At 43.4% G+C, this 27,775-nt stretch overlaps 1 protein-coding gene across 5 annotated transcripts in view; it reads left to right on the top strand.

Annotated features, from left to right (window-relative positions):
* Window positions 1-1,320: 1,320 nt before the first annotated feature.
* The window catches only part of aplp2 (amyloid beta (A4) precursor-like protein 2), a 65,204-nt gene continuing 38,749 nt past the window's right edge, over window positions 1,321-27,775 (top strand). For 2 of the 5 annotated variants that reach the window (XM_086216428.1, XM_086216426.1), the window contains exon 1: window positions 1,321-1,620. In XM_086216428.1, the coding sequence (XP_086072554.1) occupies window positions 1,549-1,620 (72 nt within the window). In that variant the 5' untranslated portion in view covers window positions 1,321-1,548. The remainder of the gene's footprint in view (window positions 1,621-27,775) is intronic. The other 3 variants (XM_086216427.1, XM_086216424.1, XM_086216425.1) reach the window with 2 other exon arrangements.

Below are 27,775 nucleotides of genomic sequence, written 5' to 3'. Positions count from 1 at the left end.
ATTGTGCCTTCAGCTCTCTCACATCATTAAGCTGTATTCAAAACACATTAGCTACATAAACGGTTTATTGACGTTGTCCTGGGAACCTGATGAATGCTATAATATGATCGTTTGAAAGCTCTAATTTGATAACAACATACTTGTATTATTCTGCAGTGGCAATTTGAGGAGACCGAATGGGGTGTTTGTGTGGCTCGCTGTGAAGGAAGTTCTCAAAATCAATAAGCGTAAGAGATGTTCCCCTTATACACAAGCACAGTAATACTGCTGTAGTAATCTGCACTATACACGTTTGGTTCGTAAGGAATGCATTTGCAGATACTACTTAAATAGCTAGTGACCTTTTCTCTCTGGACTACTAAATGGCAAATAAATCCTGTGCTCTGCTAGTATTTGATCCGGCGCTACATTCGACTAAACGTGCCAATTCTGCTCTTTCTACTTCATCTAATAGATGCCGTTTCAAAATTCATACCCCCCCCCCCCCCAAAAAATGACATTCAGCTTTTTTCTTTTCTCTTTCAACAAGCCACGAGAGAGAAATAGAAATGACAGTCTGGGAGTAAACGAGCATCTTGGGTGCAACAGAATCAAAAATCAAGGGTAGATTGAAGGAAATGTCCCTATTTATGTTCCCATCAGTTGAGCTGAAAATAAAATCTTTGTCCATCTTAACTTCACATCGATTAAAAAAAAAATACATTTAGTTAGTGGGTCATTTGCTCACCCTTAAGATGTGACTTGTTCCAAAATATAACTCAGTTAAAGAAACAAGTTAAAGAAACAATGCCTTCAAAATAACTAGATGTAGGGAGCGGGTTATATTTCTTTGGCCTCAATATTGATAGATTTTTTTTTTTTTAAAACTATGCCAACGAATATACCTTTTCTCTTGAAATTAAGAGCATGAAATGCATATGAATGTAAAACAGAGGTGTGGAACCCCTGGTCCGGGGGCCATATATGGCCTACCCCACAATTTCATGCCGACCTTCTCATGATATTAAATGATAGAGATAATTATAGTGACGTCTGGGCCACACGTTCTCTCATTGGCATCAGTTCGTTCTTATATCGCTTATCGACGTGACAAAAGCCCGAGGTAATATTTGAATCTGATTTTTTTTTAAGACTTGAAGTGGCTCATAGTGACGAGACTGGACAGCTAGTGGCCCGCAGCTATAACGAGCATGAGATTCTTGATTTCTATGCTGCAGTGGATGTTTTTCCTATCAATCCGGCTCGCGTGGTTGCCGTCAGGGGGCGCAGCGCGGCCTGCCGTGCTCGGGTCAGGGGAAGCAGAGGAGGTGGGGGGAGGCAGCGGCAGAGGAGCCACACACACTCAGTCCACATTTCCAGAGGAGACAGACAGACCCCTCCAACATTCTCTCTCGAGCTCCGGTAGCAAAACAACGGGAGCGTCCCGTTTATCCGGATAGATTAGCAGATTATTGCCAGCACGTGATTGGCTCTGTTCTAACTCAGGACGGCACCTCTCTAATATAGCCCGCAGGATATAAGTTATAGCGGCACCCGGAGATCCTGAAGATGGGTTCCCTCCCGGCGATATCGGCTCTTATTTTGGGTATTGTGGTTCCAGCGCTGGCCGGCTATATCGAGGTATGTAGTCTGTTATGTGATGTGCTCAACTTGGGTCACAACAGCGGTGCATTTGGGACTATATTTAGTCCTCCACACACGAGCCTCTTGTGGCTCGGTCGAGCTTCATCTCGCCTGATGTGGCTGTAAGATATTTTTCTGTTGGGGTTGTTGAGATTTCTCCACATGTAGCTGTAATGTATCATACTGATTTGACGTCATACTGTTAAGAACGTATTCATATGATCAGCTGGAAAGTGAATCAGCTCGCTATTAGGTCATCCGGGACTTTGTTGTTGTTTTTTTGTTTTGTTTTTTGCTTGCAGATTGTTGGTATGAGTTGAACAGTGTGGCTCCGGGAGGTGCTCCTACTAGATTTATTGCTGCAGAGATCAAATGAAAGACAACTGTGCTTTGTTGGGCCTTCGGGGGCAAACAGGACCTCCGCAGTGGATCACCAGCAGCTCACTGTCTGCTGTATTTAACAGTCCTGTCCACTATGAGTGTGTATATCACACAGGAAGACATCTTTGATCCTTTCCTGCGCCAACACCCCCCCCCCCCCCCCCCATAGTGGACCAGCAGACAGCCCCCACTTCTCATTTGAACCACTTTAACACCACAGCAGCTTACCATGTGTGCAAACATGAGCCCCATCAGTCTTTTAATAGCATGTTTTAAGGCCCCTGTCAATAAAGCGTCCTACCTGCACCTGATCATGTCCCAGCGCGCTGCTGGATTGTCCCTGGACTCTTGCATTGTCAGACGTGTGTGTCATTGGACAACAATGCAGCCATTTTAAGAGCAAATAGCCCTCACCACCACCACCACCACCACCAAGCCCTGGGTGGGTAAACACAAGCTCCCCTCCTCCTTGTTGAAGTTAGCATGATAAAACATCCTAACAGGATGTCTCCTCTTGGCACCAGTTTGTGTGTGTGTGTGTGCACGTGCGCGCGCGTGTGTGTGTGTCTTGTGCAGAGTGCTTATCAGAGAATTTTTCTCTCCCACATTTGCGACACAACCTCAGCCATTTTGAGGCAGTATTGGCTGGCATTGTGCGAAGGGAAATAACGGTTATTATGTCCCTTAAAAAATCTATGCTTTTCTTTCTCTCTCTCTCTCTCTCTCTCTTTCTCTCTTCTGCTGCAATGATTGCCCCCCCCCCCCCCCAGTTGGCCTTCCAAACCACACGGATGTGCTGATCAATACTGTACAGACTCCCTCCAGATGATTAATGGATTGAAATCCATGAATTTTCCTTATGAGATTAAAATGTATGGTGGCTGTCATGCGCCTGCTGTTGGGGAGCATGCTGAGCCTTCCTGTGGTTTAATCAATAGCCGGACTGAAGTCCTGAACTGCTTTCTTCAAAATGGTATTTTTATAAGCAGATTCATAGAATATGGTTATTGATGTCAATTTCTGCACCTCCTGCTTTCACCTGCAAATGTTGCCAGAAGGGTTATAACCGAGAAACACCCTGAGAACACACCCAGAGGAGAAAGCACGAATGGGAAGAAAACACATTGGCGGCATTATTGAACTCATGTTAAAAACCTAAAGATGAACCCTAAACCCTTAAGAACTTGCTAGTATTTTTAGGGGTTGACTGAGATGAGTTTTTCCAGACTTTACTGATTTGTTGTTTTTGTTCATGCTGCTTTTGCTTTTCAGCAAATTGCTTATATCATCCATGCATTCATCCATTTTCTTCCACTTCCATTGTGTGTGTGTGTGTGTGTGGGGGGGGGGGGGGGGCTGGAGCCTATCCCAGCAGCCTTCAGGCGAGAGGCGGGGTTCACCCTGGACAGGTCACCAGTCCATCACAGGACCAACACATAGAGACAGACAACCATTCACACTCACAGCCACACCTACGGTCAATTTAGAGTATCAATCAGCCTCGACCCCTCTTGATGTCTTTGGACTGTGGCTCACACAGAAAGATCCTGTGATGGAGCCGAGACTGGAACCCGAAACCTTCTTGCTGTGAGGCCACAGTGCTGACCACTGCACCACCGTGCCAAATTGCTGATATATGAATCTCATATATTTAACAGATTTTCTCTTTCTCTCTCTTTTTTTTTGTGAATCTGATACATGTTACCACTGAGGTGCACTTATTTATTTCAGATAAACCTAGATATGATTTAGGGGGTGACAGCCAGTTCTTGTGGCCTCGCCCTCATCGACTGTGATTGGATGACTTGGCATTTTACCCCAACTTGACCACTTCTTTTTCACTCCCTGTCTATAAAGATATCAGATTGCAGATTGTTGGTTCTCAAATTTGAAATTTGAGAACCTGGATATCGATTGCATTTTTTCCCATTTTAAAAAAGCAAAATGAATTCAAAAATTAACCTCAGTATTTGTTGATGAGATTAATAGCGGGCAACTTAATGATTAATCATTGCAACTCTGATGAAGTCATCGATGACTCTTATCTCATCCAAGCCAGTGATGAAATAGAGGCCGTTAATTGTGTAATTCTTGATGTCAGGACCGGAGCACCAAACACAAGCCTGCTGTTGACCGTTGTTTCTCAGGGAAGCTGCTGGTGTGTGCGGCCCAGGAGCTTGTGGACACACAGCCGTGGCGGATGTTGCCGTGCCGACATGTCGGCTGCTCCACTGGACCCTGAGCTTGTGATTTATGCGATCTCCTGGGAGACTGACAGCAACTGTCTTAGTCAGAGATGGTTTACTCCATCTCTTCTTTTGGTGTGTATTGAGACTGGAGCAGAGTGATATTATTTGGTATTAGCCAGCTCCATCAGCTGTGTAAACGGTCTTGTTTTGTCAGATCCCTGCCAGAGTGTGCTTTTGTTTCTTCAGCTGTGTTTCCTCCCTTTTATCCGAGCATCTCCGTGTCAAAGTGGCTTCAAAAGGCATCCTGCCCTTGAGATTCTCGTCTCTCTCTGCGTTCACGTGGTGCCCTTTTGTATCAAAAAAAGCTGCAAAGATATATTTTATTTTCACTCGCTTGCGTGTGGCCAGTGTGAGCAGCTGTATCTTCTCTGGATGTGGAAATGGGGCACAGACTAACAGGTTTACCCAGAGAATTGCATCATACTGAGACATTCACTGACTTTCTCCCTCTGGATTAAGGGAACACAGAATATCTGGAACAGTTAATGCATCCATGACTTAAGCAAGTAGCTTATCACCACCATGAAACACAATGTTAAAAGAAAATGACGGCGTGTTATGAAATGCAGTAGGAGCCATACATGAAAAAGATGCTGGTGTTTTGCCTCTTGGGTACATGTGTCACGATGTATATCGCTGCAGAGCTACTGTGGAAGAAGTGAAATTGAACAGTTTGCTCATGAATTTGTATCGTTTCGAAATAACTAGAAGTGTGAATTACCCCTTTGTCAGATTTTCCATCAGTTTTATTTTAATGCGTATTTTGTAGTATTGCATCTGAAAAGATTGTTGATAGAAATGGTGAAATTTGAAAAACCTTTTTCTGCCAAATTGATTTGCTCCAAACCGGCTGATGGAAACACATCTGATATGCATTTTTTTTGGGGGGGGGGGGGCACATATCCACATTTTTCTTGGAATTCACTGAACAGTTCAGTGGAAACTAAACACAATTATTGATTGCAATGCCTTTGTAGCTGCATTTCTTCTCACATGTTGCGTGTGTGTGTGTGTGTGTGTGTGTGTGTGTGTGTGTGTGTGTGTGTGTGTGTGTGAATGCAGGCCAGCATTGACATGAACGTGTGTTTGCTCTGACTACAGGCTGATAGTGAACAATAGTGGGAGAATGAATGCTCTCAGTTGGCTGTGATTGTTGGGGCGGGTGCCATGGAGCCCTGTGTGTGTGTGCGCTTGTGCTTGTGTGTGTGTGTGTGGGGGGGGGGGGGTTCTGAATGAGTCCCCATCATGGTCTTTTGTGTTGATCTGGATAGCCACTGGGTCAACCCTGGTGTTGGTACCATACAGAGAAGATCACAATGACTAAGGGCAGATGATGCTTGACGCCTGAAACACTTCAGCGTTGCCTCTTGTGTATGGTAATGATCTCTCAGCGTAATGTTGTGGGTGTCGGCTCAGGAAAGCTGTTTCCTCTCTCGTCTGGAAGTGATAAAGATTGCCTCTTTGACCTTCAGGTTGTGCGGTGTCAAACGAGTTGACGGCAGGAGCATGTGCTCCGTCAGCCTCACCCGCCTTTGAATTGCAGATTAGCACGAGGAACCTGGCTTTCAATTGTTGGGACAGCCCCAGTATCCCTGAGAATCCTCTTAGTGACAAGGGTGCTAAGCAAAAGGAGGAAAGGTACTAATCCTTAAGCCCCTCCCTCTACTCATACGCTCACTGGTTGAACCCTCAGTTTCAAACCTGGCAGATGCCAACTGACTTGTAAATCACACAGAACACAGTCACCTGTGTGTAAGATCTGACATGACAAACGGTAGGATGGGATGTGCAATTGACTCAAAGCGCTTATTCTCCCCCCTTTCATTGCCTCAAAGATGTCTTCCTGCCACTTATGTTCATCTACAGTCTCTCTATTTTCCATTGGCTCTTTCTTCCTCCAAGCCTGTGCACATCTCCTGGAGCGATTCCATCGACAGACATGCTCTCAGCTCATCGCGGGGATTTAAATAGAGAAGCCTCATCAGGCGAGCCTTGTTCTCACGATGCCAGGCTTTGTCTCTTAGGCTGTGCATGTGCTCTAATTATCTCAATCGAGCAGAGTTGCCCTTTTTTTTTTTTTTTTTTGCATCTGGAAAAATGTGTGTGCCGTGAGAGTAGGTGTGCACTTAAAACCTTTTACGGTTTATAAGTCACCTTTTTTTTTTCTCCTCGGAGTGAGTGAGTGAGTGCGTGGGTTTAAACAGACACGCGCTCATGACTGCACACAAGTTGCAACACTGCCACACTGTATGTAGGCCAATCAGCACATCCGTGACTGGTATTCAAGCGGCCAAGGTGAGCGCCGCTTCACCTGATTCGTCTGTGTATTTATCGCCACGCTCAGGACGGCTGCAAGAGAATTCCTTTTCTCGGTTTATATGCCAGAGTGCTCAGGAATGCATAGCCTCAGGTGCAAACAGGCGCGTTGTATTGTCCTGTGAGCAGCTCTCTTCCTGTGATAGCACTGTACACTCTGGCAAGTTCAGCAGACAAAAACATCCCCCCACCCATAATCCCTTTGGCAGAAGCCCTGACGTTTCAGACTTTATTTTTTAATGTATTCTCTGTTCGCAGTCAACGCAGGTGGGTTAAACCCTGTCACCCCTCGGCTCAGCCTGTTTGTGTGTGGCTCTGAGTCGCTCTTGCTTCTTGCGGTGTTCTTCCCATTAATAAAATATCTTGTGGGCTATCTATGAGTTATAGAGTGCACTTGTACCGTTGCCTGTATATGTCCGTATACGCGTAAGTACGGACGTCCTTTCAGGTGCATAGCTCTCCCTTTTTGGTAAGATTTGTAGCCTTTTTCCGCCTGCGCAAACTAGAACAGAAGGCAGGCGGACGAGAATCAAAGCGCCAGTTTAACTGCGTGCCACGCGAAGCATGCTCAGCTGCATCAGAGAATGCAAGAGAATAAATTACCTCAAGGCTGTTTTAAATTGTGTTTGAAGCCATCGTCAACTGAATTTGGTCTCTCTTATCCGGCAGCGGCTTTCATATCCGACCCAGTTTTCCAGACTTCAGTTGGAAATGTTGCTTTGTAACTTGTCAGAGGAAGAAAAACGACAGGTGGAGTCAACAACATTCACGGCTCACTGATATTACTGAATATACCGGGACAGTCAATGGAGAGGAGTGTTAATGTTTTCCTGCTCTGACAAGTCAACATGTCTGCTCTTTGTTTGTTTGTGACTACGTTTATATGGACTGCTATAATCAGACGTAGGCCTCATTCTATGGGAGACAATATTAAGATGTTTGTAGGAGTTGCTTTCAAAATATTCCATTCATATTATCACCATTTCTAGGCTACAGAGCATCATCCAAGTAGTTTCCCTCTGGAATTTTTGGAATGTTCTCATCCCCAAAAAATGTTGGGAGTTCTTGTAATTGATGACTGTACATTTTCTTTTGCAAACAAGTTTGTAACACTCGCTTAAAACTAGAGCAAGGGTCATCAAGCAGTTTGACAGACATACACAAATCCCATAGTGCCCCACAGTGCCATTAAGGACCGTCTATATTCCAACCAAGATCAGGAAAAAATCCACATCTTTATTTAACTTTTTACTTCAAATTTACTAATAATTCTCATTTGGGTTATATCTCATATTCATTTCATTCATACTTTAGTGCCCAGTCTGAAGCTTCACGTTACACCCCTAACTTCCTTTGTTGGTGTTTCCTTTATGGTGCTGCCGTGTGATATTGCCATCCATGTAAAAATGATCTATTTCTATTTTCTGTCTCTCTGTGCTCATATTTGTTTTCTCTAAATGTTTTTTTTTTGTCTTGGCAGAACGTTCTGCACCCTCCTATAACTCGACCGAAGGGAGTGACATGAGTTTATGTGTTTTGTGGTGATTTGAAACCATGACAACTCCTGTTCTTATTTTACCTGCATGGTCAGGTAGAAGGACTGGGTGCCATAGTTTTTGGAGGGGGGGGCTTTTGCTTTGATAAGCTGACCAGATGACTGGCAGGCTGCCTGGCCGCTGAGATACGCTTCACAAATATTCTATCTGCTGCCAGGTAAAACAGAACATGTTAGTTTTAGTTCCCTCGCTGTTTGTCCTCCTGCTTCCTGCAATTCCTTCATCGCTCTCTCTCCTCATCCCTCCATCCATCCCCCCAGTGCCAGGAGTGGAAATGTTGTCATCCAAACTCGAGCTACAGATACGCATGTTTTATTTAAACCTGGTTAAAAAAAAAATCATGTTGACTTTGACCCCCTTTCCCATCGCAACGTAGACACGTTTCCTTCCTGGACTGATCAACGTTGCGAACGTGCCAGAAAACAGGGTAAACAAACAGTACAGTAGTCAGCAGCGTGGAGGCCAGTCACTGTGATTATCTCTTGCTCCAGTCTGTTTTCAAACCCGACAGCTGCTTGAATCCAGGAGGGTTGAATTTGTGGCAGAGAATACAAAAGAGTCACAGAAGTTACACGTGTGCGTTCATCTGGCTTTTTTGTTTGCATAGGTGCAGATTAGATGCAAAATATACCCGCGTTTACTGCAGGGTTGTTTCACCGACTGTCGGATCGAATGCTGATTGAATGTTTTTCAATTGCACACAAAAGCTAGATGTTTTGAGGGGGTTTTTGGCCGGTGAAAAAGGGGCTTAATTGGTTCCATCATGGATCCCATGCCTTCAGTTTGTCGGTCTAGTTATGCACAAAAAAAAAAGAAAAAACCTACTCTGCAGCTTTCACAAAACTTTATGGAAGGCTGAAACAAGGATTTGGTGATGGTGTCTTTCCACACAACGTAACTATCTAAGCATACTCACCAGGTTTGGCTCCCTGAACACCGGTAACTGACAGGTGTAACCTCCGACTGCCCCGTAGACTCGGTGAAACTGGGGGACTATTTCAAGCTAGCTGTATTTCACATGGTCAGATCAGCTGATTCACCCGCTTCTCTGAGGCCTGTGGTGTTTCTGTGCTCTGTGAGTGAACGTACTGCTGCTGCTTTCATTACATAGTGCACATACACTGATGTAGCAGTCAAACAGTTGGTCATGATATTTTCATTAAGAAAAGCAAAGTAATTTCATAATCTCAGAAACTATTACATGGGTCTTTGTGGAGGTTCAGCCTCTCCAAGTGCACTTCAGGTCTACTATTGTTTTCCTGTATTTCAAGGAGGAGAATTAAAATGCCAGAAGAGTAAGACTTAGAAGCAGTGCAGTGTAACTGTATACCCCCCAGAGAGAGAGAGCGAGAGAGAGGCCTGAGCTGCTTCTGTTTCTGCTGCCTCAGACGCTGGTTCTCAAGCTACGTGACGACCCTGTTAGCAGCCTGTCTGATACAGCACTTTCTCAAGGAGAGGATGGCCAAGGACACACCGCAGCCCTGTAAGATCCTGGCTTGCGTGGGACACAGACACAACAAAGCAGGACAGTGTTCAGCAACAGCACAAAATAAAATGATACGTTTCCTTTGAGTCCCCGCCCCCCCAAACCCGTCTCTAAGCTCTCACCTTCACACCAAGTAATCAATTTGGAGTTCATGCTGGATAAAGAGGTAAATCCTTTAGATCTCCTCCTCGTCCTCACAGAGGAAAGAAAAAGGGTTGTGTGTTCAGATTTTTCAAAAGTATAAAAAGAGAGCCTGGATATAAGTCTAGAAATAAGAGGACACGATGACTCGGGGAAGTAAATGTTGCTTGTATGCTAGCAGGAAAGCCTTGGAAATGAAGGAGCCTCAAACAGCCTCCAGTTCTGTTTGTATTTCCTTTATCTCCACTGCACCAGTTAGTACTTTCATATGATGTTAGAAAAAGTAAGACTTTTAAAAGTTAAAAAATAACATGGAAATGGTGGTCGACTATACTTTCACCTTTGCATGTACAAGTCAATCAGCCTCATCTGGGCCCAGGTGTTGTGGACATGATCCGTAGGTCCTGCTCTTTGCGTTATTGAACGAGGAAGCTGAGAAGCAGACAGCCAAGGAGGTTTCAACATGGATGGTGCTAGAAATGTACAGTATTATTTTAATTATTCCTAAATTTAAATCCACAATTCGACAGTTCGGCTGCTCACGAGCTTGTCGTCGTATGTGCGATGCAAAGGTAGAACTGTTGGAAAGTCTGATTGTAACCAGCTCAAAGGGAGCATAGTGCCACCTACCTTTCTGAAAGCAGATGTATTTCTATCACCAAATCACAAATGTGCATGTAAACCCACTGCATGTTACGCACATTTTCAAGAAACCAACTTTACTGTCTAGAAACTAACAGATTTGATTTTTGAGTCATCTGTTTGTTATAAGGTTCTAGAGTAGAACCCGACTTCTTCCAAAATAATCCATTTACCATGTCATTAAACAGAAAATCCAAATCAATGGAGAGGCCAAACTGTTGCTTGATAAATTATCATTCTAATCAATCAAGTCAAGTCAATTTTATTTGTGTCGTGCAAAATCACAACAAAAGTTCTCTCATGACACTTCACAAGTAGAGCAGGTCGAGTACCACACTCCTTCAATGAATTAACACCCAACAATTCTCCATCAGCAAGTACATCCTGCAACAGCGGCGACGAAAACCTTCCTTTTAACAGGCAGGAATGTCGAGCAGATCCAGGCTCAATGGGGACGGCCTTCTGCTTTGACCGGTTGGGGGGAAAGAGAGCAGGAGAGCAGGGCAGAGACAAAGACAGATAATGGAGGACAACAGATGTACAAAAGGAAAGAGAGGGACAGAGATAAAGGGGAAGAGACTGATGGACAGACAGGGACGTGAACAGGTGATGCTAAAGGTGGCAGCTTGAGCCTCTCAAGGTCTGTGGCCTCCTCCAGCAGCAGCAGCAGCCAGGCATCTGGGAAGTGGGGAAGCCCAGGCTCCGGAGAAGAAGATGAGGTCGTAACACATATGAGTATGATTTATGTATAACACATACAGGAGGACAGAGGGGAAAGAGAGGAGGAGAGAGAAGCCCAGTGCACCATGGGAGATCCCACTGCAGTCTAAGCCTATAGAGGCATATCTAAGGGCCAGCCTAAGCCAGTCCAAACTATAAGCTTTATCAAAAAGGAAGGTCTTAAGTCTCTTCTTAAATGTAGAGAGGGTGTCTTCATCCTAGACTGAAACTGGGAGACGGTTCCACAGGAGGGGAGCCTGATAGCTGAAGGCTCTGGCTCCCATTCTACTTTTAGAAACTCTAGGAACCACAAGTAACCCTGCATCCTGGGAGTGAAGGGTTCTAGCTGGATAATAGGGGACTATGAGCTCTGTCAATATGAAGGTGACTGATTGTTGAGGATTCAGATCAGATTATCATGCATTTTAGTACATTTTTTGCTCCTCAGCTAATTAAATACTTCATTAAAATGTTTCTGTCAAAAAAAAAAAGTAAGAAAGTGTGTGTGAGTGTGTGTTAGTGTGAGTTGGAGTCAGGTCCTAATTGAAGAGAGCATATTTAGCATTCTGCACCAGACCTTCTTTCATCAGGCTTGGGCAGCGGCTGACCTGGATATTATCCATGTAGGTTCTTTCTTATTAATTGTCTCACTAATGACCAGTTGAGATTTCCATTAACCATCAAGAGAAGTCCATTTCTCAGTGAAACTCTCGAGGGAAATGAGTCCTCAAGCAACACTGATTGTGCGTCAAATCACCAATTCTGTGCGCTGTCAGATCGTAGGTTGAAGGACTTCTTCATTCAGTTTCTCGGGTAATTTTTTCCAATTGTTCAATCCCATTACGTGAGATAGCACACCAAAAGAACGCTTTTTTCCCCACAAATCCGCTGCTCATGAATGCTGCAGCTATGCACCTTTATCACCCATTCTGATCTGAGATTAAAACCAATCGAGCACTCAAGAGAATTCCATTAGTTTGATGAGATATGAATAGAGCTCTGAGCGCAAATCTGAAATAGTCTGCTGTTTTCAGACAAACCCATTAAAAGTCATTTGATCTTCTGCAGCTAATTATAGAGCCTCCTGCAGCTAGCCGTCGTCACCGGACTCCAACTCCTCCATAAGAGCTTCCGTCAGTCTTCAACACATCCCGTCCTTATGTTTCAGGGGCCTATTTATTGTCACTGTTATCTTTGAGGTGCTGGGAGCTGACAGGCTGGCATCACCGCCCAGTCATGAGAGGTCATAGTCCCTATCATGGTGCCGAATTGGATGCAGGATATCTCCTGGTGAAAAAGGTCTGACCCTAAGGAGACACACAGGAGGTGGGGGTGCAAGGTCAGAGGAATGACAAAAGCCTGAGTTTATGGGACATGTCCAGAGACATATGCTGCTGCTGCGAAGTCTATCCTGACTGATTAACTGTTGTCCTCCGCGTGCTTCACCAGGCTGATTAAAATCCTTCCTCCCACCCCTGCAGAGATGCTGAGGGAGGGCAGAGTGGGACTGAATGACAGATAAGCACATCTAAATCACATTAATCATTTCCCCCTGGTAAAGATGGTCCCTCCCGCATAAGCCAGCACAGGCTAAATCCAACATGTGGTGTTGCAGTGATGGAAAAAATGGTTGTGTTCTTTTAGCTTGTTAGTAGAGGACACGCTGCGGGTGGATTCGCGGTTTAGATGTAAACTTCTGTAAAATCTTTCGCGGGGTTTTCAGAGCATCGCATTTCCGAAAAAGATGAGCTGTTTTTTTGTTTGAGAAATAACTTCAACCAGTGGTTGGCAAATAGTGTCTCAGTGGGGGATGCGGCCTAATAAAATGTCATACCACATAATGAAAGCAGAATTTACAGGGAAAAACAACATTTCCCAGAATGTGATGCTACCCCCGCATCAAAAGAGGAATTGAAACCATTTTGGCATCACGTCATTTGAACACAGCATGATTTTGAAAGTATATTCACGTTTCAGTTTATTAGGTTCAGTTGGATAAAACTCCTGTGACTTAATATGAAATTGCTGCAATAAATTCTCCCCTCATGAGAATTTTAATGTTTCGAGAAATCGGAACCAAATGAAGCTTGCTTATCTCGCTTGGATGAAGAGAACTTAGTGGACAATAATGTAGGGAGGCTAGAGAAGAAAGTAGGAAAAGGATATAATTAGTAGTCGAATTATAATATAATTATAGTGATGTGGATGTTGTCCTTTTTATACCAAAACTGGTCAAAGGGCAAATTCCATGTGACATTATATTGTTCTACAGAAACTATACTGCATATAGATATATATATATATCAAGTATTAAAATAAACTGCAACTACGTCCTGGTTTATTCGTGGGGGAAAAACAACGAGGCTCTGATCAATATTCCTAAATCAATTCAGATAAATAAAATCTGGGATTCAATATCTGTTTCCAAACAAAAGTACTTTCTGACTATTCTTATTATATCTGAAACTGATATTAAAGGTCACAACAACAACTGAATAACAGACCTAAAAGGTTTTACGTGCATGCTGTCTATGGTTGCTCTCACTTAACTAACTCGAGGCAGATGGACGCCCACACTGAGCCTGGTTCTGCCCGTGGTTGCTTCCTGTTTCTCCTCGTCATTGCCGCTAATGTTTGCTTTGGTTGTTTTCTCTGTAAATGTATCAAGTGGTATAGTGGTGCTCTGTGTAAGAAGTGTCTCATTATGTGCTTGCACTATGTAATTAGCATTCAATTCAGAGCTAAAATCTCTGGTGCTCATCATGTCAGTGAAGGTCAACAACTTCTCTCTCCGTCTCTCCTGCATTTCCCATGCAACTTTCACTTATTGTCCTTCCATGTTGTGAGATATTTTGGAAACATTGCCGCATGTCCTTGATCCAGATCTTTCTCCTGCACTTTTCTGGCGGGTCTCCTGATCCAGCGTTGCAGCACCACATCTCACAGCTGCCTTGTAGCGACTAGATGTGATATTTCCATGTTGTCCTTGAGGCTGCGTATCTCCACTGGCTCTCAATGTCAGCTCCCACCATGCAGCATTCCCCCCACTGTCCCTCTGATTTAGTACCCCCCCCCCCCCCCGTGTTCTCTCCCTACTGCACAATACATTTTAGGACAAATTCGCTTTTTTATGTCTTATATTGTTCACTGGAATGGTCCGTCCTTTAACCTGCTTCCCCGTCTCTCCTCAATCTTTTTCTGGATTACACTTCCCACCACTTTTTCTGTTCACTTCCACATTTTTTTGTTCGCATTCTCAACAATCATATACTCATTAATTGAGGCAGTCCAGGCAGCTGAGAGAGACGTCAGCGACAGGGCTTGAGGCCTTGCTGAGGTGCCCTGTTACTGGGGTTCCTTTATTGACAAGTCCGCCTGCCTGCTCCCGAGGAACAACCGCGTGGTCTCGCATGTTGATGAGCTCAGAGTCAACCAGCTGGAAAATAATAAAGCCGGAGTGAGAGTGACAGAAGGAGGGATGCATCAGCTTTCTCTCCACTTGGAGGGTAATACCCCTGTCAAGCTGGACAAAAGACACCTGACTTTTCAGTGTAAAAGGGTACAATCAGTGTCCTGAGTTGGTGGTATTTATCAGCTCCAGCTACAATCAGCAGTGATGGAATTTAACTGCGGTAGACAAGCTTTCACCCCTGCGCAGCATGGGACTATTTAACCAGACCCGCTGTAGCTACACCTTATTTTTGGCTGGACGAGTAATGGGCCAGCACTAGAAATGGGTTTGTTGCTGTGTGATAAAGTTTCATGCAGCAGTCAAGTGTTGGATTTTCCTGGCTGCTACTGTTCAGAAAGAAATCCCAGTGTTCTACCGTACGTCATCCAGGGGCGAGTTGTTTGCTTCACAGCTGTCATGATGTTCAGTTCAAATAAAATGCGTTTTTAAAGTTGTTGTTTTTTTTTTCTTTTCGATTTTATATTACTAAAAATATTACACCCCAGCGTTGCAGGAGAATCTCAGCGTATACAGATGAGCTCCGGTCTCCTTTAGACTTCTCCGTCAAATTCAGACATTTCAAAGAGACACAACAATTTTCCTTAAGAAGGGTTGAACAGTTTGTCTGCTCAGAGCTGGAACTGTATTCAACAAATAGAACTGGAACCACAACAGAAAATGGAAAATTAGCATTTCTTATCTTAAATTCTTGGTTCTGTAACACACCCAGGGTGCTACACACAGCATGGCTAATGCTGCTAACTAGCTGCTAGTCATACAAGCTCGCTGAGTGATCTGGGAAATACATTTTTAAGGAAATGAAACAACCTAAGTGGGGACTCAGATACCGACTGGAGCACCTACCCACGGTTAGAAAGATGAGATGCAGTGTCACACGCTTAAAAAAAGGCAAGCTTGTCAAGTGGCAGTGGGAAAGAAGTCAATCTCCTATTTTTAACAGGTACAGCCGCATGTTTAGAAGAACCTGCATATACATGCTAATTTTGGTATAAAAATTGTACAGAGGAGGCAAGAGAAAGTGAAGTAAGTACAGGTCATTTCTCCGAAATCCCTTCTTCTCAGCACAAGAGATTAGACGGCTCTGCTCTCCAGCAGATGAGAGAGAGGCACACCCCTGTGTCTAATCCTGCTCTTGTAAACTGCTGAGAGTGCAGAACAGTGTGGGGAAAGAGTCGGCGTCCACATAAAGTGGCCCGTGAAAAACAGACGCTCACAGTTCCAAACAAACTGAGCCCTGTCTAACAATTGCCCTAAGCCTTAAATCTCCCATGTAGCCACTGTGAGACCAGAGCCCACCGCCAGCCTTTTCCCGCCCAGCTTTCACCTCGCAACAAGGCATCACATAACCTGACATCCTCTGCAGAAGCATCAAAAATACTCCTGAATCCCTCATTAACTGTCTCGGTGATATGAAGCAGACGCACGTGCACACGCACACGCACACGCACACACAACAGCAGCAGCATTGCACGCTCCACTCGCCTGCTGTAGACCTCCCACCCGGTAAAAATGAGCTTTTAATAAATGGGCTTAGGATGGCTAATTTAATCATCCTAATGTGTATGTTACAGTGGATGGCTTATCGGTTGTTTGATCGCCATACCAGCTCACTGGAGAGCTGCAAGCACAAGTTTCAAGAGAAAGGTAGAGTCTTGGGTTGAAGAGACAAGATAATGAAGGCAGCAGCTAGAGAAAAGCTTAATCAAATCTTTCTGACCAGAAATGGAACTTTGGATGTCAGGTTAGACATTAAATGCATGGTATGACTTCTGGAGGAGGCCCATTATACTGTCTATTTTAGTGGTAAACATCTGGCACAGTGATGTCAAGAATGTAATCCGCTCTAGGCCACGTGGACGGTAAGCCAGGATAGAGAGGGCTGAGAGGGTCGCCAGCTCACATGGCTCAGGGAGAGAGAGAGAGAGAGAGAGAGAGAGAGAGAGAGAGAGAAAGAGAGGGGCAGGTGGAGAGGTACGGTAAATGTATTGAGGGGATCGAGGAGATGGGTGCTCAAAGACTTGTTCTCAATGCAAATAGAGATGAAAGGAGGGAGATGGAGAATTTAAGAGTTGCTCATGCAGAGAGCTTTTAGTGAGCAGGCACAAAGAACAGCTGACAGTACTGACATGGGCACTGAACGTGAGGCAGGCGTATTGACATGAATCGTCAGCGCAGCAACACGCAGCTGCGAGAAACACACCTGAAAATGGACCTCAGTCATCACAGTCCTTGAGTCATTAACGCAAAATGCAAAGCAATTATCTTCTTCCTGCAAGAAATCGTTCTTAAACTCCACCACTTTATTTAGGCAATTATGCACCTGCGTAGCTTAGCAACTCAACAACAAGCCAGGGGTACAACTCCTGATGTAATTATCTCTTTATCGCAGCAGCGCACGCTTATCAGTTATTACTCTACTGAGTGACTTTAATACTTATACCTGCCTTCGCTGCAAACAAAAGCACACATCCTTTTGTCTTGTTTTCCATTCAATTTGTAATCAATCATGTATTAAAGCCTCCAGGCACAATAGCAATCAGCTATTTATAGAGTCAGATTTCTCCTAATAAAGCTGCCTGCTTTTGTTCACAAGCTCACGAGGAGGAAGAACTGATATTTAATATCCTGATTTTGATGAATTCATGTCAAGGTAGCAGTGCACGTCAGGTTTAAGCACGTTTAAATTCAATAAAAAGTAATTAGTGGAAGTCTTTCATGATCCTGCGTCAGTTGCCCCCAAACCCAAAACCGTGATTTTGTCTTAAAAAATAAAAGGAGACATACATTACTGTTATCATTACTTCATCAGACCCTGCTTTGAGAGCTTTATTTTGAAAAATTGTGACAGGAAGTTAAGCGTTAATTCATTTCATTTGTGCCTAAAGTTGTATGTTTCAAATACAAAACATCATCCAATTGGTGAAAAATATCAACGTAATGAATGACATTTGCATCAAAATGGACAAGGGAGCATAATATGAAATGATGGGTCCTTTTCTTTCCCTGCATGGTTCATTTTCATATCAAGCAGCCCGACACAGATCTGTATTAAATGATGAGTACTTATCAAGATATTGAAGCAATACTCCATGTTTTATTGGATAACAAGCACTCCTCTGCCCTGCTTCTCCAGTTCGGCCCTTCCGTGCGTCCTTTGCCTGTGTGACTTGACAGTGATTGGACTAAGAAGGAAGCTGTAGTCGACTCCTTCTCACTATCATTTGACATGTTTCCTCTCAAATTTGGCAGCTTGTACTGCAAAATAGTAGAGAATTGAATCAAAGTCGCTCCCTTGCTTCACCCTTCATCTGCTTCTAGCTCCCAGAAACCGATCTACTCTGATCTGGCCAGGTCGACGTGGGGAAAACAAACAAACAAACACAATGTTAGGATGGTTGTGGATGACGGAGCTGGAGAGGTGGATGTGGAAGATTTCAAGGAGATGCATGCATCCTAAAATCTGTGTCAGGAGGGGCCGTGGGGGAAATGGCTCTGAGGTCGTCTTCCTCCTCTTCTCCGCCCTCCTTCCCTGGCAGCCTCTGCCCTCGGAATAAAATAATCATGAAACAAAAGATGCAGCAGGCATTCGGATGTCGACTGTCAGGCATTCAGTGTGTTCACAGGCAAACTTCTGAACAGCAGCTTTGTGTATCTGTGATGAGCCGGAGATAACAGAACTATGGCGAGAGCACTATATTGACATCGCAGGGTGTCTGGGAAAATGTGTCAAAGGGAGGAAACAGTAAACGAGGAGAGGGAGAGGGATTAACATGGAAATGGCTTTTGCCCTGATGTCAGAGAATCAGTGAGCCTGCCTTACCGACAGACATTTCCTTGGATACATATTATAAATATCTACTGAGCTCAAGTTGGTGAGTTGCATGAGTTAATGAGTTCATCGGTCAAAAACACTCGTGTGAAAACCCTTCGAGAGGAGAGATTTTCCCTCCTCCACTGATTAATATGACAAGGTCTGAGATGGAAGCAGAACAAAACCGACAAGTACATTCATTTCTGTTTTTATCCGAGCCTTAAAAAAAAACAAAAAAACAGTTCAATTTAGAGCTGAACGACACCGATGGTTTTGGTCAATGGAAAATATGTTTTTTGCTCATCGCTTCATTTGCTGGCTTCAGCTTTTACATCAGTTCATTGAGCTTATTGATTGAAGTTGTCTTGTGTTGGAGACGGCACGCTTCACCTCACACTCTGAAAACCACGCCCACCAAGGGGGAAGACAATGGCTTTGTCTACACTGACTTTGTACTGCACGCAGGCCTCTTATTGTCAGACGTGTCTGGTAGCTCAGAACTAGAAGATATGGAAGCTGCTGCATGGTGGGATTAACTACCTTCCAGAAAGGAGTTTTTTGAAAGCTGACCCCCCCCCCCCCAAAAAAAGAGACAGAGCGACAGCTAGTGCACACAGGCATTAATGCGAGGCATCAGCAAGACAATGTTAATATGGAAGTCTGACGCTCAAATACTGAAGTGTTAAACAAATATTTGGACGCTAAAATAAGTCAGATGTCATATAAAGGTAAAGCTACTATGGTAGCTTGCTAACATAAAGCTAACATTGCCTGAATCGTGACTTTCTGCCAGGCAACAAACTAGCTGCTGCAGTCTGTGTGGCATATAAGTGGTAAAACTGTAAAGCACTTTACCATTAAGGTAGAAAACCTCGTATTCACGGAGTCCATTCAACTGTCTAACAGCAACACCTTGATAATCCACAGTACGAACATTAAATCATCCACCAGTTTTCTCTCCTTAAATGTTATCTGCTAGCAGGCACGAAGCAATTCAATTAACACCTCTACATTTCGGTTAATGCGGAAACTGAAAATGTGGATTAATGTGCACTGACCCTGGTAAATAAGCGAATAAAGGGAAGTAATTACCAAGGAGACACCTTCATGCCAGTAAAATAATGTCCACAACATTAAAACAAACACATAATTCAGCACCTTACTGGAATTTGAAGTCAAATTATTCAGCAGTTGTACAGCACCTTAGTTTGTTTCAGGTATACGTCCTAGCCTCGATAAAACCAGTTTGCTCGCCATGTGAACCCGTCGCGTCGGTGTACCTTTGGTACATCACAATCTCTTTGAAACCCTGATTAGTCACTGAGAATAAAAGAAATGCTGAACAAGCAGGTTACTGCCATTTTTATTCTGTCTTCTGACAGGATTACACATCAAAGAGAATGAAGAGACTACCTTCCACCCGCTTATGAGCTGCCATTTACAAGACCTCATCACATCAATTAGGATTCTTATTTTGATGCCACTCCACCACAAATCCAGCATTATCCTCGTGCACTTATTTCTCTCCGTTCGTGCTCTATTGGCAAGTCTGGAAGACAAGACCCCACTGGCCTACCAACTCAAGCATCTTATAAATAGTGCAGACACACCTTCTCCCCAGTGAAACGGCAGTGTGCCACAGGAAGAAGAGTTCTCTGCTCTAATTAACAGTCTTCTGGTGGCCTAGTATCTCTCTATCGCACTATATTAACATTGACATGGAAGGATTTTGTTGACACTCTTGTTCTGAGCCACTTGAAATCAGCACTGAACAGTTACTAGCCCATACTGAGTACAAGCGGCCGACTCCTTCTCACCTACTGGAAAGTGTCTTGCTGTATTTTTTGAATGTGATTTGTGAATCTTGTGACGCAAATCCGGGAATCTTCTATTTTAAGTTGTTTTTTTAAATGACCCGTCTTGTTAACAGTTTCATGATCGAAACAAAGGCCATCACTTGGGAGTATAGTCGAATTCCAATATTGATATAACTGTCTGACATTTCAAAAGTAAATTAAATATTGTAGCAAAGTGTAATTAATGTATCAAAAGTTTTTTTTAGAAAATGCAATGTTATATTTAGCGTATATTTACTGCATTGCTTCAATGACATGTGAGTAGCTTTCTATGTTGACATATGAACACATTATTCTGTTTAACAGTCGAATTTACATTATAGCCATTTTGTTCCTTTTATTTTTGTTGTGATTTAGCGCTATAAAATTAAACCTGACTAAATAAACTGGATAATATTATTCACATTTCTTTGTTCCTTTTCAGCTCAACCCAACGACTTTTTGCTTCTGTTTAGTCAAAGATATGAGGACGGTGGAAGTGTTTTCTGAAAATGTAGTGTGGTAAATTTAGATTGTTTGATGAAGATGAAGCACTGAATGTAACGTGTCAAGACAAAGTGTTTTAAATTATTTTAGAGAGTTTCTGGCTAGAAATGTAAATTTCTGCCATTTTAGATAATGTTTTGTGAGTTCATCAAACCTCGATGCTAGCTGTAAACGCCCAGACTTGCCCGCCTGGAATGATTTAATCAGAATTTTTTTTTTCATGTGGCACTAACCTGACGTGAATACTCCCAGCTGGATACTTCCATTTCCCCTTATCATTATCCCTTTCAAGCTGTGACTTACTGGTGGGTGAATATTTTAAATGAAACCAGCAGCAGTTGGTGCGGTGTCGGCTCCTCACGGGGCACGATATTGATGAACGTGCCAGTTAATGGCCGCTGTGTCCGTGGGGAGGGTGTATAGATAGACTATACGTCTGCGAGCGCGTCTGGTGACATACGTTACAGAACCGAGGGTCATTCTTGTTAGCAAGGACGTTGTTTTTGCCGGATGCAGCAAACATGGCAGAGCAGCTGTTATCGTGAGCGTCGTCCTCTGTGCCATTCACGCAGCCTTCATCTCTATGCCTCCTATCTCCTCTCCCTCAACCATCTCATATGCCAGTCTCTTACAACTGTGGCCTCATTCCCTCTTCCTCCATTATTTTTTTTGTAATCCACCCTCCTCCTCTTCCATTCTTACTTCTCCCTCCTGTCCTCTTGCTCTGTCGCTGTGAGCCTCTGATGATCTATCTCCCTGCTTTCATCTGCCTCCTCCATTCGCTCTCCCCTGCTCCACTTCCTCATTCTGTCCTCGCCTTTCCCCTCCTCTCTCTCTCCCTCTCTCTCTCTCTCTCTCTCTCTCCTCACTCGTTTCCCCTCTTTCTCCCCTCTGCCTCCCTTTCTTCTGCTGCCTCAATGTTCCACTGTTTGAATAGCTGGGATGCTTTTATAGAGGGTCTCCATAGTGACGGGCCATTTGAACAAGCCGTCATTCATGTCCGTTTGCTGTAAGCTGGAGAGAGGCAATGTTACCCCCCCCCCCCGACATGCAGGCAGGCCTGCACCACTCCATTACTACAACTGTTACCCCGCAGCCAGCGAGCTGCTGTGCATCTTCTAGCTGGAGCCTCATCATGATCACGTCTCACCTAGAACAGCGACATTAGCAACACAGTCAGTCAGCTCAGGGTTCAGCTCACTTCCACTCTGCCTTGGAAACAGTGCATCGCACTTTTAAGATCAAACAAAAACTGCTGTTTTAACCCTTTCAGTTCAGATCTATTGTTGGCTTAATCAGTCATATATCATAAAATATCATGTCGCATGCTCACATTTCTGATAAGAGCTTGACATCCACCCATCAATCAATCTTCTACTTTTAGCCATAGGTATATTAATTATGTATCTATGAGCGAAGGTACAGCTAGCGTGCAAAATGGTACGATGTTGTTTCTTTGGCTGTTCACAACCTCAGACCCTTTTGTTGTTCTTCAGAATATTGTATCAGGGGTCCGGTGGCTCAAACAGATTCATGTTGAGTATAATTGACTGTGTGACAGCTTCTGATTATGCACTAAGCATTTTACAGAGAAACATTAGGCAAATGCATGAAGTACATGACGGGCTTCGTATCTCTCTCCCTGAGAGATACCGCAACGCTGGCATTGTGCGCCTCCATGATTGTTACATCACGCTCTGGATACTATTCAGTGCTCCAATCAAATTTTGACAGGAATTCCTAAAGTTCCTGTCAACATTATTTCTTGCTGCTCTCTGCAACATTTGTGCAAAACTTGGCCGTGGCAACACATGTTACCCAAAGAGACACCTGTCAAACACAAAAATGCTCCAGAGCATACAGGTTTTTTGGGCTTCTTCTTTACATACATCTTTAAATACATCTCAGAGAAACCGAAGTTCCAAAGAAAGTAACCTGTGGCTCTGATACCTAATACATGGTACCAGTACAGTTCAAATATCTGTGCAAGTGAATGGTACCCAACCCTTACAAAGTTGATTAAATTCTCTTGTCATGATAGCTATTACCAATAATATCATCAGCAGCAACAGAAAGGACTCTTCTCATTGTCTTTAGCCAAGCGTGATAGAAGCAGGATCAAACTCTGAATTGACTATTAGCACGCTCCAGAATATTCATCAGATCTTTAATCACAGCCTTGTTTTCCCTTCTGAATAATCTTCCTGGCTGGAGACTTGAAAGGAAATATAGGACAGGACTACAATCTGCCCTTTGGAACAGCTCCACACAGGCTCATTAACAAAGGTATGTTCAATCAAGTTGAGTGGAAGGAATTACAAATTAGCTTATTGTCTGATCCGGGGGATGGTACCGGTTTGTGATGGCCGGTGTGTCACAACCGTGCCGTTGTCCCTCAGGGTGTGTGTGCTGCGACTTTTCCCCGTTACAGTTTGGGTTGAGGGGAACCGCGGACTTTCCCCTACTTCCTCTGCCTGTCTGTCCATGAATGATGGGAGATTAATGAGGAAGTGACCGCTAGTGAACAGAAACTCAACCATCAGCTTTCTTATTACCACCTCAAACTCACACATGTATTAATATGATTTCTCAAAAATTCTCCCACAAACAAACACCCAAAGATCATGCTTATGAATGTATTCCTGTATTTCATGGAATAATTCCCAGCAGAGTTAAATCTCTCTTTCACAGTTTTTGTACTGTCGGGAGTAAAAGTGACACTGACTGGACTCGACTTTTCCCCAAACTGTGAGAGAGTTTCCCGCTGTGGGTTAGTAGCACTGACTCATAGGGCAATTCCAGTGTAGTCTCAGGACACTTCAAATGGTGAAGACAAAAGGCCATTTCACTCCGACGCAGGAGCTTATTTGCATTCCAGTGAGGGGGTTTGCCCTTTTGATTCCGAGTCTAAGAACATGACACCTTGTTTTTCTCTTTTATTATTCTTTTTTTTACTGCCTGCCCTTTTGAGGGTGGGAGGAGGTAGAGGGTGTTTGGTCAGTAGGAAAATGTCACCGTCCCTCTGTTGCTGAATGTCTTCCTTCCTCTCATCTGGTATCTGTCGCTGGTGAGCTGTTTGTGTTGCCGTCGGTGCCTCAGGCCTCTGCTTTCCCACGGGCTCCACTGCTGGTATGAATTACGTCGCCCTCATTTGGCGTGTGTACGTGTGTTTGACTGATGGACAGTTAACAGGGAGCTCAGTGTTGGGAACTACCATTGCATCGCAAGAAAAACCTCTGACAGGTCCAAAGGGGAGTAGGTGAAGTTTGAATTTCAAGATGGTGCAGGATGTGACATTAGCCACCATTAGCATAACAATTCTTCATCTTTATTCCCTTATTCATACTATTTCTTCTATCTCATATAGGTGCAACAAAAAAATCAATCCAATATATTGCAATTCTGCCATTTGAAATACACTCACGCCTAGTATTGATATTTTGATTGTGTTATGAATGGATTCCCCGTCACCAGTTTCACTTCCAGCTAATACAAGCATGCCCATGTATAAAAAAGCAGAATCTTGTGGCTTGTGAGAGATCATGAACCAAAGATGTGGCTCCAACCTTATCATCCCACCTTACCCCCGAGCTTTAAGGTGATGAATCACTGTTTATTTTACGTATGGGTGTGTATAAGAAATATATATAGTGTCAGTGTGTGCGATGGCTTTGTGCATGTGTCACAGTGCAGACTGGAAAAATAAAACTGTTTCTGGACAACCCAGACCGCTCTAATCAGGCCCACCCAGACGCTAACGGTGTGGAAACAACCACAGCACCACCGGCTACACCACCTCCTGCAATCATGACCACACCTTGTACCAGCTCACAACTCGGCACAGGAATCAAGCTCATCACCTACATCACCACAAAGATTGTGTCTCCATAATAAACTAGTTTCTGTCTCATGTAACAGCTTATCACTACCAACCAGCGACACTGCGGTGTCAGTGATGAATGGCTCAGCTTTGTGAGACAGGACATGACTGTGTGTCGGATGTATTCGTTTGTCTCTCCATCTGTTAGAAGGATTATGCAAAAAGTATGTGGCTGATTTTCATCAAACTTAGTGGAAGGATCTAATAGATCCATTTAAGTTGGTGTTAAAACAACAGTATGGGCTCAGCCAAGAGCCTTGTAGTTCTCCAGTGTTTCATATCAACTGTAGGGTTTGGTGTGGACAAAGACCTCACAATATGATATGATATATGTTGATACGATGCAGTGCGACACGATACGATACGATGAGATAATCTACACATTTTGGGAGGTAACTAGCTGTGAAGCGACATCTACTGTACAGCAGAGGAGGATTACTTTTTTTCCTTAAATGCCAAGACTCACAGCTGATATTTTATGGAAAACAGAAATTGTATCAATTGTACTGCAATCCCTACAAGCTTTAAAATTCTAATGATCAGAAGACTGAGACTGTGCTGCCAATAAATAAATCCTGCCTTGTGCCTCTTCAGGGATGTTTTTTCAGGGACACCAATATAAGGATGTATGATCGATGAATCAACTATCGCAGAATCACTGTACTATGGACATTTTGTTCATGAGTTAATCGCTCTAACTACGTAACATTAAGGTCATCGCATCGCTCGTAAACCTTTCTCATGCTTTGCCTCGAGGTGATCATTGATCACTAACTTGAACTTTTATTGTTATAAAAGTGCATTTGAAATGATTCTGCTGGGAAATTCATATGAAGCAGCAACAAACATAACACTTCTGATAATAAAACCTGCAATATACAAACAACAATAATAACTAGAAAAGAAATAATGATATTGGAATAGCTCCCCTCTGTACATTTGTGCGACACGGTAATTGCAGTAAAGCACAGCAACACCTTTAAGTGTGAGTAATAAGAAACATAAATCTGGTTAATTTCTCTATATTACACATTCAGATCCTGAATGTGTGTGTGTGTGTGTATGTGTGTGTGTGTGTCTGTCTTTCTCACCAGATTTTATCCTATTTAAGTATTAAATCACCACTGGGAAGGATTAGGTGGATTAACGATGCCAGGCATTTCTCTGCAGAGTCACATGGACAGTAAGCATTCTGGGAACCCTCCAGTTCTGACCGGTGCCTCATTCTGGGCCTGTTTTTATAACGGCTAGACGGCGAGGATGGCTTCACCATTACTTCTGCCAAAATTAGACGAGGTGCCACCGCTCGGTGAGGCCTGCAAATTTTACACAGCAATTGACACCAGGCTGATTGCAGAATAGCGCTTTATAATAGCGTACAACGCAAAGTTTAACCCGCAGAAATGTGAGTCCTTTATCCGACTCTCTGCCCACTGACCAAATCTCTATCCTGTTTATTTCGGTGATCTCATAGTTCAAGTGTGTTTTTATTGGAGGATCAAACCTCTGCGCGTTGATCATCATGACCTTCATTTATTAATTTCCCCCCCTTTCCAGCAGTCTTCTCGGTATGTGTCCTGGGCTCATACACACGGCTGATTATGTTGCTGACCTGAGACCACACACACACACACACACACACACACACACACAGAGGATTAGCACTTTTGGATGTTGTCCAGGTGCCATGTTGTGGGTCGTGTAATAACTGACCCATTTCAGGAGGGGTTTCCTTTTTAAGGAGTCCTTTATCATGGTTCTTTTTTTAAATTATTATATTTCATGAGCAAACGCAAGCCTGTCTTAAATAATCTAAAATATACATATTTTGAAATGTTTTTTTTTTGCTAATAATATATGACTCATACAAACTGTACATTTAATTTGATTGTATTAATTTATATAACCTTTATTGCCACACATATTTATAACTATTATTAAATGGACATAAATAGAGTCGTTGTGAATGTGTTACACACATATCCACAAAACAGTGAATCTAAAGGGCGATTTTTAGTTGTGATTGGGTCTTGTGAGCGTTTGTACTTCTGCTTACAGCGTCGTGTTGCAGTTAAACAGCCAAAACACTAGTTGGTGCTGTGGTGGAAACAGCAAATTGCTTTTGAGTTGACCATTGCTGAACAGACATGAATATGAATGCAAAAAGAGTTCGGACCAGAAAAGGGTGTTTGTGTTTTTGTCTGTGTGTGTGTGTGTGTGTGTGTGTGTGTGTGTGTGTGTGTGTGTGTGTGCGCGCGCGCGCGTGCCTGTGTGTGTGGTCACGGTTTGATATTTTGATGACCTTGTAGAAGTTCATCATCATGTTCACTCATTTGTAGTGTGTGACAAATTGTATTTGTTTGTATTGTTTGATTGTGGTGTCAATATTTACGCAGTCTATTTGGTCAGGTCCCTTTTTCTTTTTTTAAATCCTCAGTGAATTAAATGAAGGATTCATACATAGCTCACACAGAGATTGTCAAATAAATTCGATACAGATGCAAACCATCTGTAACTGAAAATAACAGGACTTTTCTGCTTTTAGTGTTGACGAGTACTTTTTTTTCTCAGAAATTAAGACAGCCTGTTTGTTGTGCATGTGTGTGTGTGTGTGTGTGTGTGTTGCTCATTAGTGAAGCAAACTCAGAAGGTATATTTATCAGTTACAGGAATAAAAAGGGAGTGTTTGTTGATGTATTCCTGCGATGCTCCGTGCGTTATTTCATGACTAGCGCCATCGTGTCCCAGCTTGTTTTATGCGAAACTTGGCAGCACACACAGAGCAAGCTAATAAAACATGTTTGTGTGCTGCAGGCAGACTGGCAAAGCAGTGACAGACTGGTGTGTGTTTGCAGTAAAAACTGAAAATGAGCTAAATGATCCTCAGCCCACACAGCGTTTGACAGGCGTGGTGGCGGCCCGTCTCTCCTGCGTTCATGCTGCCTTCTGCCGTTCTTTATTGCATTACAGTCTGTGTTCATTTGAAAATAATATGTCAAGCCAAGACATAAGCCAATCAGCACATGTCCGCTGCTGTTGAATCTATTTACCCAATTTGCCTGAGCTTCCCTCCATCTCACAGCCTCACCCTGTTCCCAACTTCCACTCCCTCTCCTGCTTTTGTCCGTCCCTTCTCCTGGCTAAGCCTCCACATAG

The sequence above is a fragment of the Aulostomus chinensis genome, chromosome 10 (assembly GCF_037954235.1).
Source record: "Aulostomus chinensis isolate RoL2024-O1b breed Wild chromosome 10, RoL_Achi_v1.0, whole genome shotgun sequence".
NCBI lineage: Eukaryota > Metazoa > Chordata > Actinopteri > Syngnathiformes > Aulostomidae > Aulostomus > Aulostomus chinensis.
The sequence above is the reverse complement of the archived record's forward strand: the minus strand, read 5'-3'. Positions and strand labels throughout refer to the sequence as shown.